General features: G+C 34.4%; 3 protein-coding genes across 3 annotated transcripts; 1 reads left to right on the top strand and 2 right to left on the bottom strand.

Moving 5' to 3' along the window:
• Nucleotides 1-5,181: 5,181 nt before the first annotated feature.
• LOC125221930 (cullin-1) lies at nucleotides 5,182-11,381 on the bottom strand. The gene is made up of 20 exons (XM_048124272.2): nucleotides 11,237-11,381; nucleotides 10,230-10,421; nucleotides 10,038-10,137; nucleotides 9,584-9,769; nucleotides 9,427-9,474; nucleotides 9,134-9,337; nucleotides 8,886-8,963; nucleotides 8,638-8,727; nucleotides 8,466-8,546; nucleotides 8,299-8,361; nucleotides 7,530-7,565; nucleotides 7,365-7,451; nucleotides 7,128-7,277; nucleotides 6,990-7,045; nucleotides 6,779-6,899; nucleotides 6,529-6,690; nucleotides 6,267-6,410; nucleotides 5,960-6,178; nucleotides 5,716-5,883; nucleotides 5,182-5,636 (listed from the first exon to the last, which is right to left on the bottom strand). Exons 2-20 carry the CDS (start codon nucleotides 10,367-10,369, stop codon nucleotides 5,535-5,537), a joined length of 2,235 nt encoding a protein of 744 aa, XP_047980229.1. The 5' UTR covers nucleotides 10,370-10,421; nucleotides 11,237-11,381; the 3' UTR covers nucleotides 5,182-5,534.
• A 1,034-nt stretch (nucleotides 11,382-12,415) lies between these two features.
• Nucleotides 12,416-14,755, bottom strand: LOC125217673 (acetylajmalan esterase-like). Its single transcript, XM_048119192.2, has 5 exons — nucleotides 14,442-14,755; nucleotides 14,136-14,345; nucleotides 13,344-13,492; nucleotides 12,927-13,200; nucleotides 12,416-12,724 (listed from the first exon to the last, which is right to left on the bottom strand). The coding sequence occupies exons 1-5, from the start codon at nucleotides 14,695-14,697 to the stop codon at nucleotides 12,516-12,518; spliced, it is 1,098 nt and encodes a 365-aa protein (XP_047975149.1). The 5' UTR covers nucleotides 14,698-14,755; the 3' UTR covers nucleotides 12,416-12,515.
• Nucleotides 14,756-16,337: 1,582 nt separating this feature from the next.
• On the top strand, nucleotides 16,338-19,030 carry HSP70T-2 (heat-shock protein 70T-2). The gene is made up of 2 exons (XM_048124984.2): nucleotides 16,338-16,502; nucleotides 17,079-19,030. Exon 2 carries the CDS (start codon nucleotides 17,098-17,100, stop codon nucleotides 18,811-18,813), a length of 1,716 nt encoding a protein of 571 aa, XP_047980941.1. The 5' UTR covers nucleotides 16,338-16,502; nucleotides 17,079-17,097; the 3' UTR covers nucleotides 18,814-19,030.
• Nucleotides 19,031-19,631: the final 601 nt, after the last annotated feature.

Genomic DNA, 19,631 nt, shown 5'->3' with positions numbered 1-19,631 from the left:
GCACATTGATGCTCACATGAAAGGCATGATATAAATACATATTGCATCACAATAACCAAACTACTGTACAAAGACTAAACTTCGGACGTGTTAGGTTGACAAGAATAAATCTCATGATTAAATATGTATCATGTTTGGTTCAAAAGGTTGACCCCCACAACTTAATCCTCGATGGATAATCTCATGACTATTAGCATAGTCTTCCCCCTCCAACTAAAATAATCCCATAACTTAATCCTAGACGGATAGTCTCATGATAATTAGTCATGACAACCGAACGTCACCTTCTACTATTGAATTAGTTCAAATTTAGTGTTCCACACTGATTTCAATTGCATTTTTATTTTTGCAATATCCACATTTACTAAGTAGTAGTATTAAAGTACTGCATATTAAGAAAGAAGAAAAAAAGTAGAGAGAATGATGTTTATATATTTAGAAATGTAGTATCATTTAGAGTGGGACATCCCAAAAAGGAAAATGTATCATGGGACAGAGGAAATACTATATAATATAGTAATATTATAAAAAAAATATTGATTATTTGTTTTAATAGAGATTAGAGTGGGTCATGCAATAAAATTATTAATTAATTACGGGGTTCGTACTTTGTATAATGAGATTTGGGACTAAAATTAGAACGTGATAATTTTAGTTGCATGATTTCATTTTGATTTCTACCTTCTTTTTTCAAGGTTTTTCATTTTCTATCAAAGTCATTGTTATCATTATCATATGAACAATTCAATTCATTTGAGAAAATATTTTCGTGAGATCCACAACTTTATTATAAGCTTGAATTCCATCAACATGACTAGTAAGGCTCACAATCGAATTTGATTTTCATGTAAAATTTCGTGAACATAACTAGTGTTACTTATATTTCGTTAATATAGTGTGTACATTGTTCTACATCTTTAAATAAATTAATAAAATTACTAATATGATTTAGAATTTTATATAATTTGTAAAACTAATTATGTAAATAACAATTTTAAATTATTAAAATTAAATTGAATGTAAAAAATAAATCTGTGAATATAGTAAAAAGTTCTCATTTTATGTGTGTTGAGTTGTGTGGACTGTACTATAAATGAAAAATGATAGTGGATAGATCGAGAAAGAAATTGCGACATATCTTTCGTGATTTATTGAGTTTTATTTTGAGATTTTGACGTGAAGCTAGTCAAAGACAAAGATTAATATGGGTTAATAATATCCGAGCAAATGATAACTTAATCGTGCCAACTCCTTACTCATGAGTTACCCGAATGAGACAATAGACCATCAAACTCTTTCAATGAATTATGAGATATAGGTTGATCGTAGATGAGATCTTTTAATTATGAGTGAATTACATTTTTAGACTCTATACTTTCCGCAACGAACATTTGCGGTCCTTAAACTTGCAAAATATCATTTGCAGTCCCTATACTATACCACTTGTTCGTTTCAGGTGCTTTTTCACTTTTTGACCATATTTTCGGACAAAAATGCCCCCAAAAGCCTAAAGGACATTTTTGCACTTACTCTCCAAAAGTAGGTATGTATTTTGATATTTATGTTAGTTTGGGTACTTTAACTATAATTTTTGTTTTCTTCGAATAATTTTTGTTTGAATTAGTTATAGTGTGCACAGGGCGGAAACTAGTAAAAAGAAGGATGTGGCTTAAACCCCTACACAATTTTTTTTCTACTTTTTCTTCTTTAACTTTTACATATTATGTTTATCCCTTACAAAAAATTCTACTGCAAAAAAGTAAATGGTTACAGTTGAATGAATAAGAAAGTTTGAATCTGTGAGTGTATAAACTTACAAAGATTAAAAATAATTTTCGAAAGCTTCAAGAAGAAACAGCTTACTAGGCAATAAAATAGAATAATAACAATATAATATTATTTTTAATCGCTGTCACTATACTTTTTAAATATTAAAATATTAAAGTAATTGTGCTTAAAAGCCACGACATTTTAAAAATTTTTAAAGACTTTTAAAATGTGAAAACTCCTTTTTTTTATAAATCACCATTTTATTTGATTCATCTTAGTTTCAGGAAATAGAATATGTACATTTTAGTAAATTGATTTTTATTAAGTTAAAACCCAAGATTAAAACTATGCATAATTTTTATACTATAACGAGTCCAAACAAAAATTATTCGAATAAAATATAAATCACAGTTAAATCACCTAAATTAACATAAATATCAAAATAAGTACCTACTTTTGAAGAGTGAGTGTACAAAAATACCCTTTAGACTTTTAGGGGCGTTTTTGTCTGAAGATGTGGTCAAAAAGTGAAAAAGCACCTGAAACGAACAATTGGTATAGTATGGGGACCGCATATGATATTTTGCAAGTATAGGGACCGCAAATGTTCGTCACTGCAAGTATAAAGCCTAAATATGCAATTCACTCTTTAATTATTATGCTCGAGTGACTAGCAATTTTTATCGTGAGAAATAAAATTATTGTACTACTAAACGTACAAATCTATCGTATTCTGAATAAAATGATTCTATTTGAAGGATATAAAAGTAATATCAAAATTTTGGGTTCTAACTATGATAGACTCAACCCCACCTATTATAAAGGTTGTTGAAAGTCAATAAAGTCGTCATTTTCAGACATTAACAAGTAACGTCAAATTAGTACTCCATACCTAGAAAACAATAATTGATGAGATTTATGAAATAAAATAAAAGGAATAAACTAAATTTATCCATCTATCCCTTTTACCCATTTAGTAATTAGTATCCATTAGGGATGTCAATATAGCCCGCAATCCGTGGGTCAGCCCGAATAGCCGGCCAAATTTATAGGGTTATGACTGAAAATTTCTAGTCCAATAAAATTACAGCCCGAGTAACCCGCACCCGATTAACCCGCAACCTGTTAGGGCCAGACCGAAAACTCGATTGACCCGAAAATTCGATAAAATTTCTATCGTTCTATTTGTTTGACTCTAATTCGACACTTCATTGGTTATTTTATAATATAGATTACTAAAAACATAACTTTCAATTTTATATATTAAATATATAAATTATATATTAAATTTTTATTAACATAACAATAGATATATAAATTCGAAACTTCAAATTCACTAAAAAATATATTTAAATTTCTAAAACATGCTTTAAAATTTCTTGATGTTTATGTTTTATTTTGCATAAATCTCAAATATTAGTATTTAATCATGTTTATGTTTGAGTTTAAGCATATATCTCAAATTTATCATAATTAAATATTTTAAATTTTATAAATATAACTAATTTTCACTATTATTTATTGGATTGAACGCAGGTTAATTTTATCGGTAGCAACCCGATTAGCCCGCTGGGCTAGCTCGAAACCCTACCTTTTAGGGTTAGGGTTGAACTTTTATAACCCGAAAAAATCACAGCCCGATTAGCCCGCACCCGTTTAACCCGCAACCCGAATAGGGTTGGCTCGAAATCCGGTAGGCTGACCCGATTGACATCCCTACATAGGATATAAAGATTTATCCATCTTCCATTTTTTACTCAATTAGTGTCCAACTGTCCATGGACCATCCATATAGGTATAACATAAATAAAATAAACATTGTAAGGCGTATCTGCAATTTCTCTTTAAATAAATATTATAAGAGCATTAACAATAGCTAGGGTTTAAATTCCATCACCATCACAAAATATCTAACATCCATACTCGAAAAAGACAGATATAATTATTCTGGAGTACTACATTGCAACGAAATTCAAAATGTATAACTGAGTTTAAGAAACTAATATCACTTTTAATCATATGTTCAGCTAATGTATGAAAAACATGTTATATCAAATTGAATTAATGGAAAAGTACTTTTTTTATCTTGTTTTTGAAGTGGCTGGCATCGTAATATATTTTGGGTCCTATTAAGATTCCATCATTTTTTGCTTGTTCATTTTTGCATATGTGATGCTTGATAACACATATACCTAATTTCGTATGGTTAAAAGCACTTGTTTAGTTGTTTTTAATTAGGTCGTCTAATTAATTAAGATGATAAGTTCCAAATCGAAAATTTATAAATTTGAGCTCCACAAATATCTTCTAAATAGCTTGGAAGTTGTCCATGAATGCATCTATTGTCTAATGCTCAAGAATCAAGATATAAATGTAAGTGTAGATTGACATCTTTTATTATTATTAGATGGGAAATATATCCCAACACATTACGTTTTGTGAGTTCGCCTCCTTCTCTATTTCATTACAAATTTAAATTAGTGCTAATTACCGAAAAATTCTAGAAATTTGGCCAAATTTTCAACTTTGAAAATTAGCCGTAATTTGAAAACTTATCAAATTTGGGCTAAATTATGGAACGTCTAATGTGACATCCAAAAGTTAACATTAGTGAATTATTCTTAAATAGAGAACTAACTTAGTATGGAATATCTAATGTGACTATCCATCCAATTCGAATCAAACATGGAATAAATAGAGAACTAAGTATTTAAAATAATGGATATCGGAAAATGTTCTTGGAATTACTTGAAATTTGTATGGTGCTTGCGAAAAAGGTTGGGGGGATCATTTAAGTGACAAAATCATTGTTTTATTATTTTTCTGCAATAATTTCCCATGATATAAGACAATGTTTACAAATCAGAATGACAAGCGAATCGGCGAGACTAACGGTTCACAGTTCAATCGGTCCAGCCGGTCTAAGTAATATCAGTCGAATTGGAATTCACGTCAGAATTGATCATGGTGTTAACGTAATAGTATCAATATTCCAATAGCTCAAAAAGAATGCTCAATTCCGATATCCACGTCATACATTCTCGGCGTCCACATTATGCTCAGTTCTCCCTACAACATGGACAATTCAGATAATCGTTGAAATTATGATTTAGATAACCATTTTTAAAAATCACGAGATAGACCGGAATACAATTGTGATTTTATTGGCTATCTGCTTCATTCATCAAAAATCAAAATATTCAACCGACACCGCACCATGGTTAATCATGATTAAATCCAAGGTTGATAGAGTGTAAATTTGTAACACAATGAATCATCATAAACACATAGTTCAAGCCGAATAAATCAAATTTGTGTTATAAACAAATATTAGACATATATCATAAACATACGAAGTTATACACATTGATTAGGTAATTAATATTTCTCAAAATAAGGTCTACGCATAGCTAATGCAAAACCAGTAAGACAGCTTTGACAAAAAAAGATTGCTTCAAGTAAATCTTTACATTTACTTTAGAGAAAAACCCAACCTCAACAAAAACAAGTTATCAAAATGAAATAAACGTACATGAAAGGAATCCAGAAAAAGCTATTCTAGTCTCACTGCCTCAACGGCAGTTGAGCTTTCAGCGCATAACCAATCGGGACAACCGTTCCCTAACCCAGACTGGGGCAAAATGAACTAGAATTCCCTTAAGCAAAGGTCTGGAAACATGCAGAAGACTGTACAGTAGTCGGAGCTCGATTGGGGTGTGTCCCAATATTCGTGCAAGCTTGGTCATCAGCAAGCACGTATGGATTTACGCCAAGTACTTGAACAAGTTGGGATTTTCCTTGTCCCGTTCAAGGTAGTCACGAGTGATCAGATCCTCAATCCTCTTCTTGATTGCTTTGACATCCGGCTGCACATTGCAAAGTAACATTTGGGTGAAGGGCCATAGACCACAAAGTAAAATCAAATCAACTATCACGAAAGAGTACCTTAAACATTCGGCCCAATTGCTCAACACACTCCATAACTAGCTGCTGGTATCCCAAGACCTTCCTACTCTTCATGATACGAACAATTGAGGCATCTATTGCATAACGTCTGTCCTTATCAACATCCTCAATCACCTTCTTTTTCTCATCCACAGGAGGAAGAGGGATCTGCATTTACACGTTAATTAGCTTCATAATCGTCCCTCACTAAGACACGTATGCATACAAATAGGAGCCTGTGTACCTTGATCCTTCGCATTTTGTCCGTGAACTTGGAATTAAATTCAAAGATATCAGTTGGAGCAATGGTTTTGGTGCTAGGCTCCTTCGTCAAAATCTTGTACCTAGCGCATGAAAGTGAATGAAGCAGTCTGATGACATCGTCATCAGATAGATTCAACTGAGTCATAATTTCTTGATAGCTTAATCTATCCGATGCATTAAACAGTAGCAGCGCAGCAGCCTAAAAAATGAAAATTAGAGATCAATATTACTAAGACCAGTCACAGAAATCAGGAAATATAAGCAGATATCTGTCCAGACAAAAGTACCTGATAAGTAGTCACAATCAGCTCTATTGTTTTTTGTTCGAATTTTCCATTAATGTTACATGTGCCCAAAGAATATATCCATGTAAGTTTCCTATGCTTTGTTTTTGTTTGATAAAACTCTTTGAACACTTCAACACATTTAACCTAGAACAAAAAACCCAAGCAGAAAAAAGAATGAGAGGTTAGTAGCAGAGTGAATTCCACAGGAGAAAAAAGGACACTGCTTTCTTAAGGGTTGGAGGATTCTGTTCTGCAACCATACCATCTCAGCTGGAAGATTAAGATCAAAGGACTTGTAGCTAGGCCAGAAACCCGTTGTCAGAACAGTCACCGTCAAGTCAATCCCTGGATTTGCATTTGGTGTATTGCTGAGATACTCCTCAAAGCTGGCTTGATTTTCTCTAGCTAGGGTTAAATCCGTTACCTGGAATATTGCAAACGACATGAAAAAATGCATCTTACAACAGGATTGCCAAGTCATAGACCATCGTAAGCAAAACTGCAAAACTTACCATTCCCTCCATTTTTGAGGTAAATTGGCCACCACATTGCTGCTTCAACTTTGTTAGGATGCTTCTCTCATGCTCATCGTTAGCACTTTTATCAAATAACAGACGTCGTGCAAGCTTTTTCCTGTCAAAAGGGCAGCAGACAGAGTAAAGTAATAGTCCATCGGTATTATAAAACTAAGAAACGTTACTAAAATCACCGAGATAAACTTACCGATAAAATTCAGCAAATAAATCCTTATCGCTAATGTAAGCAAGCAGTTTTACAACCTGAAAAACACTTGAGACCTCAATCACAGTTTTAAGCATGCTATATACCGATAAATGCAGACAGTTTTATCACGAGACACACCTTCTCCAGAGTTTCTTCTATAGCTTCATCACTCAATTTTTCACTTCCACCCTTTTTGAGTATGTTATCACAAAATGTGGCAAGAAGTTCCGCGCTAGAACTTCCAGCAACTCCCTTATTGCAGAAAACTTCAAAGGCCTCCTTGAGAGCCTATGTGTTATACAAGTAAAATTAACTTCCATGTTTATAACTGTAGTATAGAGGAATATAAAGATGAGTGGCTTTTAGAATTCTAACCTTGTGGAAAAGCGTGTGATTTAGGAAACAATCATTCACATATGCCATGAATTTGTCATGGAGCTCAATTATTTTTCTCACAAATACCTGGATTACAAGAATGATTACATTCCAAAATGTGAAATCACAGATGAATAATAATAACAAACTTCAGAATAGTGGTACCTGCTCCTGCAATCCAATAACATCTCTCTTTTCTGCCTGTTAAAAATGACATTTCTCATTAAAAGGATGCTTACATATTTAGTTTCAGTGTTTCAGAAACAAAAGTAACCATCATGTACATTATACTGCCAAGTGTCAAACTTAACATGAAGGGCTAAAATGCTGTCTTACAATTCATATGTCACATCCATCTAACTATAAAGAGTCACTTCAGCAGTTCAGCATATAAGATGGGGCAACACAAAGGCAATTGGATATCTTTTTCCTATCAAAAAAACATTTTCTTTCTTAATGAGAACCGCATGGAGTTACTCAATCCCACGTTTTAGTCCATGTTGCTCTCCTGCTTAGATTAAGAAATATTTAGAAAAATAGGTCATTCAATTAAACTCACTGTGTTACCCATTGAATTTTAGGGCTTGTAATGATTTAATGTAGCATTTAATATTATTCACTTATTTTGAGTGCCAAATGGAAGCATAAGAACGAGAATTATATTACTTTCATGTAATAGGTAAGAGTCAGAGTGAAACCATACACTGGTAATAGGAGAGTAACTAGATCACTGCATCAAACTATATGTGCATGAGAGAATGACTTTGCACTATGCAGGTGATTTTCATAAACACTGAGAAACCTTCAAAACCCAAATAGGAGACACTGACCATGACCTTTTTACCCAACCCAAGTATCCCAACATAACTTACAACAGTTGTTCATAAGCAAAGTGACACATAAAGATTGGTTGGAAAAAAAACTAAAGATTGACCTTCTTAGTACTTGCAGCATCTTCGGCTTGTTTGACCAAAGCTGTGCCTTCCGCAGTAACATGCTGTATGGAAAAACATGATGTGTTAGTCCTTACCAAAAATTTAGATACGACTAACTACTAAGACAAATTGAGTGCAAATTGACTATAAATAAAATATCACAAACCTGCTTAAAAATCTGTGCAACAGGCTCTAAACCGCGAGGTATTTTTGAAAATAGCCTATACATCCTTGACAAATCATCAACCTAATGGATGAAAATGTTAAGACTAGCACCGATAATAGCAACTCATAAAACATAAATAAATAACTGACTTTGGAGCCTAAGTAATAAGTACCTTGTCATCCCTCAGTAAAGCATGACAACCTGAGTGCTCCTTCTCTAGTAGCTGGGTGGCGTACACAGATAGCAGTTCGTGTTGTACTTTCTGTTTGAATAGAAAAGATAACAGACAGTTATAGCGGACTAAACTGAATATGACGATTAAAAGGTCTTCACAAGTGGGCTACGGACCGCACACATCACAATAGTTGGATGCTAATCTATGGTAAATGTCTACAAAATTTATTAAGGAGAAATACAAACCTCAAGCAACTTTGTCTCACTACTTGAATGAAGATAATGAGCAACCCTGTCCTTTTCTCGTTTCAAACACTCCTCAGCCTGAATTTGAGAAAGATAGTTAGAAACTGAACCAAAAACAGTTGCAAGCACTATATACTCGCAATCTTTAGTAACATTAACATGTCAACCAGAATGTGCAACTCTGAGCAGCTCTACTATCAGAGGCCACAATTTCAGTTGAAAAAAGATCTTTCTTTAAGAAAAAGAACCTTTAGCATATAATCAGGACATGAATCATCTAAGATCCAATTTGAAGCCTTTCGAGAATAGTAAGCTGCTGTGTCATTTAGCAGCGCTGCTTCAAAGTCATTTTCATAATATTCCATCTGCCCCATTCCTATCTCAACAAATATGTCCAATACATTCTTCAACAAAGCTCGATCTATTTGCTCCCCTTCTCGCTCTTGATCGATCTATTAAAAATAAATATAGTAATTAATACACCGAAGAGGGGTATACAATACATATACTAAAAATGAAGCTGAATAACAATATTACATACCAGAGAAATAACAGCATCTTTGACTTTCCCAGATAACTCCACATATACCTAAAAAAGAAAGAAGGAAAATGGGTATAAGGATTTAAGCATTTTCCCAAAGCATAAAAAAAGGGGAACTGAAAGTTCAAAAGAACATTTTGACGGTGAAGATGATTACCAGGTCCCGGAAGCATGACAGACCAACTTCCCTAAGTATTGGAAGTGACCTTCTGGCAACGAAGTACCTATCAAGATAGTGGAAGAACCTTGAAAGCCATCGCACCATGATCTTATGATTTGACCACCTTTGTACAAGCTCCCTTAGCATGAACTCATCATGCTTTTCCTTTAAAGAAGGCAAAACCTTTCACAGAAAAAAAGTAAAATAAGCAAAATTATTCCATGGAAACAAAAAATTAAATCAGCAAAAGTTCTTAAATGTTGGGAATAATTAAAACAGCCTGTTTTTTTATTTCAGAATAAAAGCAATCAACTTCAGACACTAGGACATTAGAAACCAAAAAAAAAAAAAACGAAATCACTATCTGAAATAAACATGATATTGCAATAAAAAACCATGAATCATGATCAAACTGTTTGCAATGCAAAAAAAAATCATCTGAATTCCTTACTGTCGTTGAAATGTACTCTTGGAAAGCCTCCTTGTATTTGTCATATAATTGTTGAGAATAATCATGTGGGGGCTTTTGAGTGCACATGTTGTAGATTGTCCTGTAAATTTAGAATCAAGGGAACTCCATAACAGTTGACAACAGCATAAAAATCTATTCAACTGTATAAGAATATAGAGCGCCGAATAATACGTGTAGAGCATTATGTAGTCCTCTGAGCTGAACTGGGGCTCAGGCAACCCTTCAAGAATTCTTTTCAATTTCGTTATCCCGTTTTGCATAAAATCCCATCCTTGTTCTAAATCAATCGTGGTACGCTGGTTCATAGTCATCTTCGTTGCCAGACAAGATGAATATAGATCACCACTTAAACTGGTTCAACACCTGCCATGATACACATAAGCAGTAAGCTCAATTCAGAGAAAGAGAAAGCTGGCAATCCTCAAATCAAAACCAAAGAGAAACCAGAAAAAAAACTATTTAGATGTTAGGTCCAACCAAATCAAGCAGTTATATCGTTGAAGCTACTTGAATAGTAATACTAACGTGTGTGTGTGTGTGTGTGTAATACAGAAATAGTTCTCTCTTTCTACGAAAGTAACAAGAAAAATAATGAACAAAACATAAAGGGACACAGATTTCAACCCATGAACAACATACTTCAAAAAGAACTGCATTTAACCACAAGAATGCACAACCATCACGATCTATGATATCACTCAATATGTACAAAAAAAATCAAAATCAATAAATAATCACACCATTAAATTCAACAGGAAGCCACAGTATATCCCAGAATATTTACATTCTAACAAGTTTCAACAACAGTACAATCATAAAACATAGGCTCAACAACTCAATTAACCCAAACGAAACCCTAAAACACTAAAAGAAACAAACAAAAACAACTCAGCTCGGATGTAAAAAACCCTAAAATATAAGCATAACCTAGCCAAATCAAGCAAAAACCTAACCCCAGAACGTGGAATTCGATTCTGAAACAGCTTGAATCCGGAAAAACGAGACTAATCAATCCAATTACCCACAATCAATCAGAACACAAACAACTCAACACCGATCGCAGAAAAAAAAACGCGCAAACACAATTTTACATACCCAAATAAAAAAATTCCACGCCACGCTCACGCATAAACAGTAAATATTCGTGAATAATTGCAAATACGGAGAGAAATAGCCACCTGAGGAGAAGAGAGACTTCGGTAGGCTGTGAATCCCTCTCGATCTTTTTAGCTTTTCCCTTCTGTTTAATTTGTTCATCTCTTCATTGTGTGTATTATATACTTTTCAAATCGCACACTGAGGCTTTCGTATTTACTTTTTGACCCCTGTATCCTCTATACTTTGGGATTTGGTTAATATTTTACGATTTGATTAATTCTAAAATAAAATTTGCCTTTTATGATAATGATTAATCGTATATTTCGTTTTGGATTTTTAGGAGAGTTCAACAAACATTTTTCTTGATTTTTGTATTATGCTTCTCTAATTCTGGTGATATGATTTTTTAGATTATGATTTATGGAAAATACGATTCTGTGTTTAATAATTCGCGGATATGTAGAAACACAAATAAATAGATATTAGTAGATCTTTTAAAATCCTACAATTATAAAATTTAATAATTGAGAATAGATTATTTTTTACGTTTTATACTCTTACGATTATAAAATTTAATAATTGAGAATCACATTTCTGTAGTGGACCAAGTTGTTAACATCCCGTCGAGCCATTTTTAATTAACACAATGACACCGGACTTTTATTGCAGCCCATGCTACTGAATCAGCTGCTTTCTTTTTGAACACAATTCGTGTCAAACAAACATGCCACTTCTTAGAGATAAAGATTAATTGGGTATACTTTTATCCTTTAATGATAAATATGTATGTAAGGAAAGTGTAAGTTGATAATAATGTGGAATACACTTTATATGACAAATTTGGCATTGTTATACATTATGATGGTCACTTTCTAGATGGTAATTGTGTATATGGTGAAGATATAATGACAAAAGGTAGTTACAATAAATTTCCATCACAATTTTTATTGTACTATTGCGAAAGATACAAAATTTTGGTTTAATTTGCTACTTTTGAAGGTTATACAGTTAAATTGTATGAGACAATCATAAAAGATAATTCATGCTTTTAACCCGTTTGGCAAGCCTAAAATTCAAAAATTCAGGATAGAGGTTGTAAATTTTAACCCGAATAAACTCTATTCCGATTAGATCGAACTCAGTTAACACACAACCTAAACTGAACTTACCTAAGATTTAATACTAGTAGTATGAGCTCAAGCCTCGTTATGAAATAAAATATCACCATTAAGGGAACGATTTTATTTAAGGAAAATGAATACAAGAAAATAACACATGATTTTCCAACATATTTTATTCAAATAAATAGTACATCGTCACTCTTTCAATATGTTTAGTCTCAACTCTCAATTAAACTAGTTAGCATATGACTGTAGGTAGAATATTAGGTATAACAAGTTGGGATATACGGCGATAAGCTTCTTGTGTCAAATGGAGGCCATCCCAATGTATATATTGCCCCGGGTTCGAGCAAACCGGCACGGTTGGGTTCCCACAAAACTCGGAACTGATAAAATTGTATTGTTTGCTTTTACAACACGGTGTTAGTAAAGTTGTTCGGTTTAATCCTGCGAATTGGTTAAGAGAAAAAAAACATTATGGTGACGTTGGCTTGTTAGATAAAATAATAGTGAAATGCAATATAAAACAAGTTAAAATGAGATTTATCTAAGTTTAAATTAATCATAGGGTTAGATGAATAATCTTGAGATACAATATAGACTTGGTATTGTAGAGACAGGATCTATAACAGTTTTAGTGAGTACTCACCAAATAAGGGCGCAATGCGAAAAGTTGTTATGAAAGCGTTGTAATAATCTGCATAGACTATGGATACACCGGGAAATTCCCTCCTGAGAGCTTCCAATGCAATTTGCAAGTTACTGTTTTGGTAAATTGCGAGGTTGTTGACACTTCTTACGCAACCAAGTTCATCGTACATTGTGGAACCATTGTTGCTGAATGCAGCAAGGACGAAAGGGAAGCAGCCGATTGGAAAATTTCCAGGAACCACCAATCGCGTGGCACCGGCTCGAATAATCTCCTGAGTCATTTATATAGAAAGACGAGTTGTGAATTTAATCAAAGCAAATGGTGAATTATTAATAATTAAGGAATTTGAATATAAGAATAAGCTATCTATAGAATAATAAAATAAAATAATGAAAATCGCATGTAAATAATTACTCTTGTGGCATTAGCAATAGCTTGATTTATGAGAGGAATGTAGGTTCGGATTTCTTCGAGGGATCTGCCTTGTGACAATGGAAAATTGATGTCATTTCCTCCAATTTCACCCACGAAAATCAGAGATCGTCTAAGATAATCACCACATTCTGTTTTTATTTTTCAAAATAGAATAAAGATAAATATAATATTAGATGGACATAGTAGAATATTATACATACAATATATAGAGTTGGGGTGCTATATAATTTCGACTCCAATCCCCGCATTCTTTTTTATTTTTCTTCATTTTCTTAATTTTTTTCTTGATCTTGGGCCCAAAGCTAGCAATTTGACTATTGGTCCCAAGGTTTCAAAATTTTAATAATTTCATATTAAAATTTATTTAAGTATTAAATTAGGATTTTCCAAGACCATCGACAGGTTCACAAACTAGTCTTCTCCAATTGCTCTGCCCTTTCTATGTACTCCTACTTCTCTCTTTCTCCAATTCTCCTTCTTGTTTGAAATACTTATTTATTGACAAGGTATTCTTCAATGAAACATTTGCTTTCCGGCACAAGATTTATGTAGTGGTCTTGTGAGTTAATAAAGAGAGAATAAAGTAAGAGAGATGAAAAAGTAGAGATGATATTGTTTCTATTTTAGAAAATATTTTATTTTTAATGGGCGAAGAGGTATTATTTTTTGTTTTTATTTTTAAAATTATTTTGGACCTCATTGTTAAATCCTGCATCAGCCACTAATTGAATCGGTGAATTTTCTCTCCCCTACAAAGTAGTTATAACTAACCTCTAGGGGTGGAGCAAATAGAGGCGAGGTAGATACGAAATGAACGTAGTTGAACGTCCAACGATCCAACATTAGGAACAATAATCCCTCTAGAAAGAAAGAAAGAAGCATTGAGTGCCGTAGCTCCGGCCACCGCAAAATTCACTCCATTTCTGAACGAAGCGTTCTTATCGAAATATGGGTTCACCAATGGAAGCCCAAGAGCCATAGCTGCCCAATCAAAATAAGTTTACTTTAAATTACGATAGCCTTATCTGTAGTCCACTCTATTTCAAAAAATAAAATATTTCTGTGTAAAGTACTCACCTGCGTAGTCTATGATGAGTCTACCATCGGACCAACGGCCGGTGGGCCGGCCAGGGAAAGTTTCGCCGTAGGGAAGGCGGGCTGCCGGGAGCGTGGGGCCCACAGGAAGGAGGCGTATGGAATTCCCCGTGTCGGATAAGGAATCTCCGAGCTGGAACAAGGTTTGAATTGGACATAATATTTTTGTTGCTTCTGTTGCAACAAAAATATTAACAGAAATGCTTAATATTACAGAAAATAAAACAGAGAAATCCATCACTCAATTAATTAGTGATTTGAACTTGCATGGAAGCGTCTTTATATAAATTAATTCTGATGCACTATTAATAGATAGTACATATTTATACGACTATTTGCTAACTATAAAAAAGTCAGAGGTTGAATAGAAATGCCGCCTTCGCTATTGGAAGCTGAAACAAGAATTAACGTTTCAAAGAATTATAGGTTTAACAAATAAATGACCTAACTAAAATTGGCCTAATTTTAATAAATGGAGTATTCACAAGGAATATTGCTCCCTAAAACTATATACTTGAATTGAATTTTGATATTTTTCATAAACTTTGAAATTGGTCTAAAATTTTCGCTTGCTATTTTCATGGTAATTCAATCACCATAACCGACTAACTTATGTGCTAAATCGACGTGGTTTTCTACGTTACTTTTTATCCTACTTGTCACTAACTTCAAAAGTGGTCTAAAATATCAAAAATATTTCACGGTTGCCCACGCAGAATAATTTTTCCCCAAAAATATCTTATTTGGATTGAGTTGGAAAATGACAAACAATATCCAGTGTTTATGATATTTTAGACCAATTTTTTAAGTTTATAAAAAATACTAAAATTTAATTATAATATAGCAATATCCCTAAATCCAAAAATATCCAGACCATGTTCAGAAAACATGAGCTTTTCCATACATATCTATTAACATCAGTTTGTTGGTTTTAATTGAATCATTTTAATTGAAGAACCAATTTCATTTCACAAGTTGTGTGTGTGTGCGTGATTACAGTTTTTGATAAGCCGAGTTTTAACATTTGTAACAACTTAACTAATTAGCACTTTGTCACATCAATTTAACATTTCCAACTAACTTCGTCACTGTTTTTTTTTTTATTAATTTCAACAACTTTTCTGTATTTTCAAAAACTTTGTTCTAATTTTCCTTACGAGAGAGCCTTGGGCCTCATTTAAAAACATTTTTCTAATCTGACTTGGGCTTTAAAATAACACTTTATTGGGCCTAGATTCCTTTTTCTTGCTTTCCAGATTATTGAGAGAAATTTTAAAATTAGTCTTCTATTTTTAATTTTCAGTCGATTAGGATTCTAATGTGTGATTTCATTAATTTCTTTCAATTTTTCTTTAACATATAAATATATATTAATGGGGGCATGGGTGCCACCACCTTTTAAAATAACACCATACCATTATTCCTAGCCAATCATTTGTACACGTGGACGAATAATAAGCTGCCACGTGGCAAAAAAAAAATGACCCCCAAAAAAGACGGTCAACAATATGCTACTTCTTATACAATAATTTTTCTTGTCCAGCAATATCCAACACACTATACAGCAATCTATAGATTGCTGTGTAGTGTTTGTAAAATTGTTGTGTAGTGTTTATAATATTGTTGTATAAGTGGTATCACGATGTCACTTTAAGAGGGATTGTCATTTTAACACAAACCTATATTAATATTAAGTAAATTACAATGATAAATATACAGAGAATAAAAGAGTTAAAATCTAAAGTAGAATTTAAGTCTTAGTACCTATATTAATATTGAAAAAATGATCTACACGAAACAAAAAAAATTGAACATCAAAATGCAAAATTTTAAAAATTATAAAGAAATATTTAAAAAAATAGGTATCTCTCTCTGACTGTATCTCTCTGGGATGATCTAGAGAATGCGAGTGAGCACCTTTGCATACATAAAACTGCCACCTCTTTCTCTCTCATTTTCCAGAAAATTCCACAAATAAGCTTCTTCTACTCTCTATCTCTGCTCCAGCTATCTATCTTGCTCACTTTCTTCAAATTCTAATCGGTTAGTTCTTCAAATTCAATAGCAATTGTGTCTTGCTTGTGCTGATTCTGTTTTTAATTTGCTGCAATTTTTTGGTATTCAGTTGTGTACTCTTCATTTGCCTCAATTTGGTTTGATATCGCTTTCTAGAATGGCAAGTATTTGGATTAGAAATTGAATGAGGTGGATCAATTTTGAGTTAGGTTTGTTGATTCATCTGCATGATGGTTTTGTAAATTTCCTTTTTTTGGTATTACTCTTTAGTTTTCTATTCTAGTGATAGCATCATCAATGTGTTGAGTTTGAGAAGAAATTTTTGGACTAAAATGGAGGGTTTTGGAAAATTGATAGGTGTTGTAGATTTTTCTGATATAGATTGGAAGTGTGTTAATTTGGTCACTTGGTGTTTGTTGAAAATCCTGAGTGGCATTTAGTTCTTTGCAACTTGGTAAATTAGATCAGATTGCTTTAGGTTAGGAATGAGAAGTGGATTGATGGATGCTTTTACCATTTCAAGCACAGAGACTTTTCAATTAGTGATTTATTTCAGATTGGTTTCATGATTTGATTATTTTGCTGAAATGCTATGTTTTGTAGGCGTCTGTGAGTTTCAAGAATGGCGGAACCAGCGTATACTGTAGCGTCTGACAGCGAAACTACTGGAGAGGACAAATCTTCGTCACTTCTGCCAGAGATTGCAATCGGAATTGACATTGGTACTTCACAATGTAGCGTTGCAGTCTGGAGTGGCTCGGGGGTGGAACTTATCAGGAACACGCGGAACCAGAAGCTGATGCGGTCGTATGTCACCTTCAAAGACGAGATTCCCGCTGGAGGCGTGAGCAATCAGTTGGCTCATGAGTATGAGATGTTATCCGGGGCTGCAATCTTCAACATAAAACGTCTGGTTGGTAGGGTTGACACGGACCCTGTTGTTCACGCGAGCAAATGCCTCCCTTTCCTGGTCCAGACCTTGAACATCGGTGCGAGGCCCTTTATTGCAGCGCTGGTTAAGAACATGTGGAGGTCGACAACTCCCGAGGAAGTTCTTGCAATATTTCTCATTGAGCTGAAGACGATGGCTGAGCTTCGGCTCAAGCGTCCAGTGCGCAGTGTTGTCTTGACCATTCCGGTGTCATTTAGCCGGTTCCAACTGACTCGGGTCGAAAGGGCGTGTGCCATGGCCGGTCTTCAAGTCCTGAGGCTGATGCCCGAACCAACTGCAGTTGCATTGTTGTATGCACAACAGCAGCAGAACGCGCACGACAACATGAGCAGTGGAAGTGAGAAAATTGTTGTTATTTTCAACATGGGTGCTGGATTTTGCGATGTAGCGGTCTCTGCCACTGCAGGAGGAGTGTCCCAGATAAAAGCCTTAGCAGGAAATGTAATTGGAGGCGAAGACATACTTCTGAACACGATGCGCCACCTCCTACCTGATATGGACAGTCACTTCTCGACCCGTGGGATTGAAGAGATCACTAGAATGGGGTTGCTTCGTGTTGCAACACAAGATGCTATCCACAAACTCTCATCCCAATCTAGTGTTCAAATTGACATTGACTTGGGCGGGAGAAAGATATGCAAGGTTCTGGATAGGGAAGAATTCGAGCAAGTGAATAGAGAAATCTTTGAGAAATGTGAGAGCCTAATCAAACAGTGCTTGCACGATGCAAAGGTAGACATAGGGGATATAAGTGATGTTATTCTGGTTGGTGGTTGCTCCAACATTCCTATGCTGCAAAAGATTGTCACGGGTGTCTGCAAAAAGGATCCATACACCGGGATCAACCCGTTGGAAGCTGCAGTCAGAGGGGCAGCTCTAGAAGGTGCGGTAGCTTCTGGAGTCAACGATCCTTTCGGGAGTTTGGACCTTCTAACTATTCAAGCAACACCTTTGAGCATCGGAGTGAGAGCAGATGGAAACAGCTTCATCCCCATCATACATCAGAATACGACGACGCCAGTTAGACGCGACATGATCTTCACGACTGTGCATGATAACCAAACTGAGGCTTTAATCGTCGTCTACGAAGGAGACGGGAAAGCTGTGGAGAAGAATCATCTCCTGGGATATTTCAAGATCACAGGGATACCACCGGCACCCAAAGGTGTTCCAGAGATCAACATTTGCTTGGACATCGATGCAGCAAATGTTCTGAGGGCTTTTGCAGGGGTGATCATGCCGGGGGCTCAAAACCCTGCAGCTCCGGTCATGGAAGTCCGTATGCCAACGGTAGACGATGGCCATGGATGGTGTGCCGAGGCGCTCAACGCAACTTATGGTTCTACTATGGATTTAGTGACGGTGCAAAAGAAAGGTGCGCATTGAGACATATACCATATGAAAGTTATCACATGATGTTCTCTAGTTTTTAGTCTTTGTTGTGTAACAATGTGAAGTTTAGTTATATAATAATCTCGGGGTTCAACCTTCAAGAATGTTGATTGGATTCTTTGATGGTGAAACCTTGTCATAGGAATGTGTAAGTTTAAACAATGTGTCTGTTTTTTTTGGACTCTGTTTACTTTCTTGGCTGATGTTGCAACTGTGTGTGTATGTGTGACAAATTATGTGAGGCTGATGTGAGTTGAAGTAACATTTATATGTATATATAATGTTTGTCTTTGACATTCTTGGCAGTACTAGTAGTACTAATTAACTCTCTTTACCAAGCAAAGCAATCTAGAAATTTCAGACATGAAAATGACTACGCAGTTTTCAAATTTAGCAGAAAAGTGCCATATAAACAAAATAGTTAAACTTTCTACTACTCCTTTTAGATCACTGTTTTATGACAAATGAAACGATGACAATGTTCAATTCCATGCATATTGAAGACAAAAATATCAGTTCATTGTGAGGTCAAAGAATACAAAATGAGACAAAATGCATTTATGTGACAGTGGTGTTTGATTTGATGGATTAGATATAATTCACTTGGATGGTTAAAACTAATACAGTGCTTAATTACAAGATAATGATTTGCAGCATCAATCTTGGTTAATTTATGTTTTTGGACTTTGGCGTGACAAAATTAATCTTGGATAATCTTGGGGGCTCATTCAGACAATTTTAAAATAAGGTAGTCTTAGATAATAGTAGTAAGTTAATATCGAGGCATCAAGAACATGGTCAAGAGACAAGAA

This window comes from Salvia hispanica, chromosome 1 (genome assembly GCF_029641045.1).
Source record: "Salvia hispanica isolate PSC_SH4W2 chromosome 1, Shi_PSC_v1, whole genome shotgun sequence".
Taxonomy (NCBI): Eukaryota; Viridiplantae; Streptophyta; class Magnoliopsida; order Lamiales; family Lamiaceae; genus Salvia; species Salvia hispanica.
This window is presented reverse-complemented; position numbering and strand designations above follow the sequence as displayed.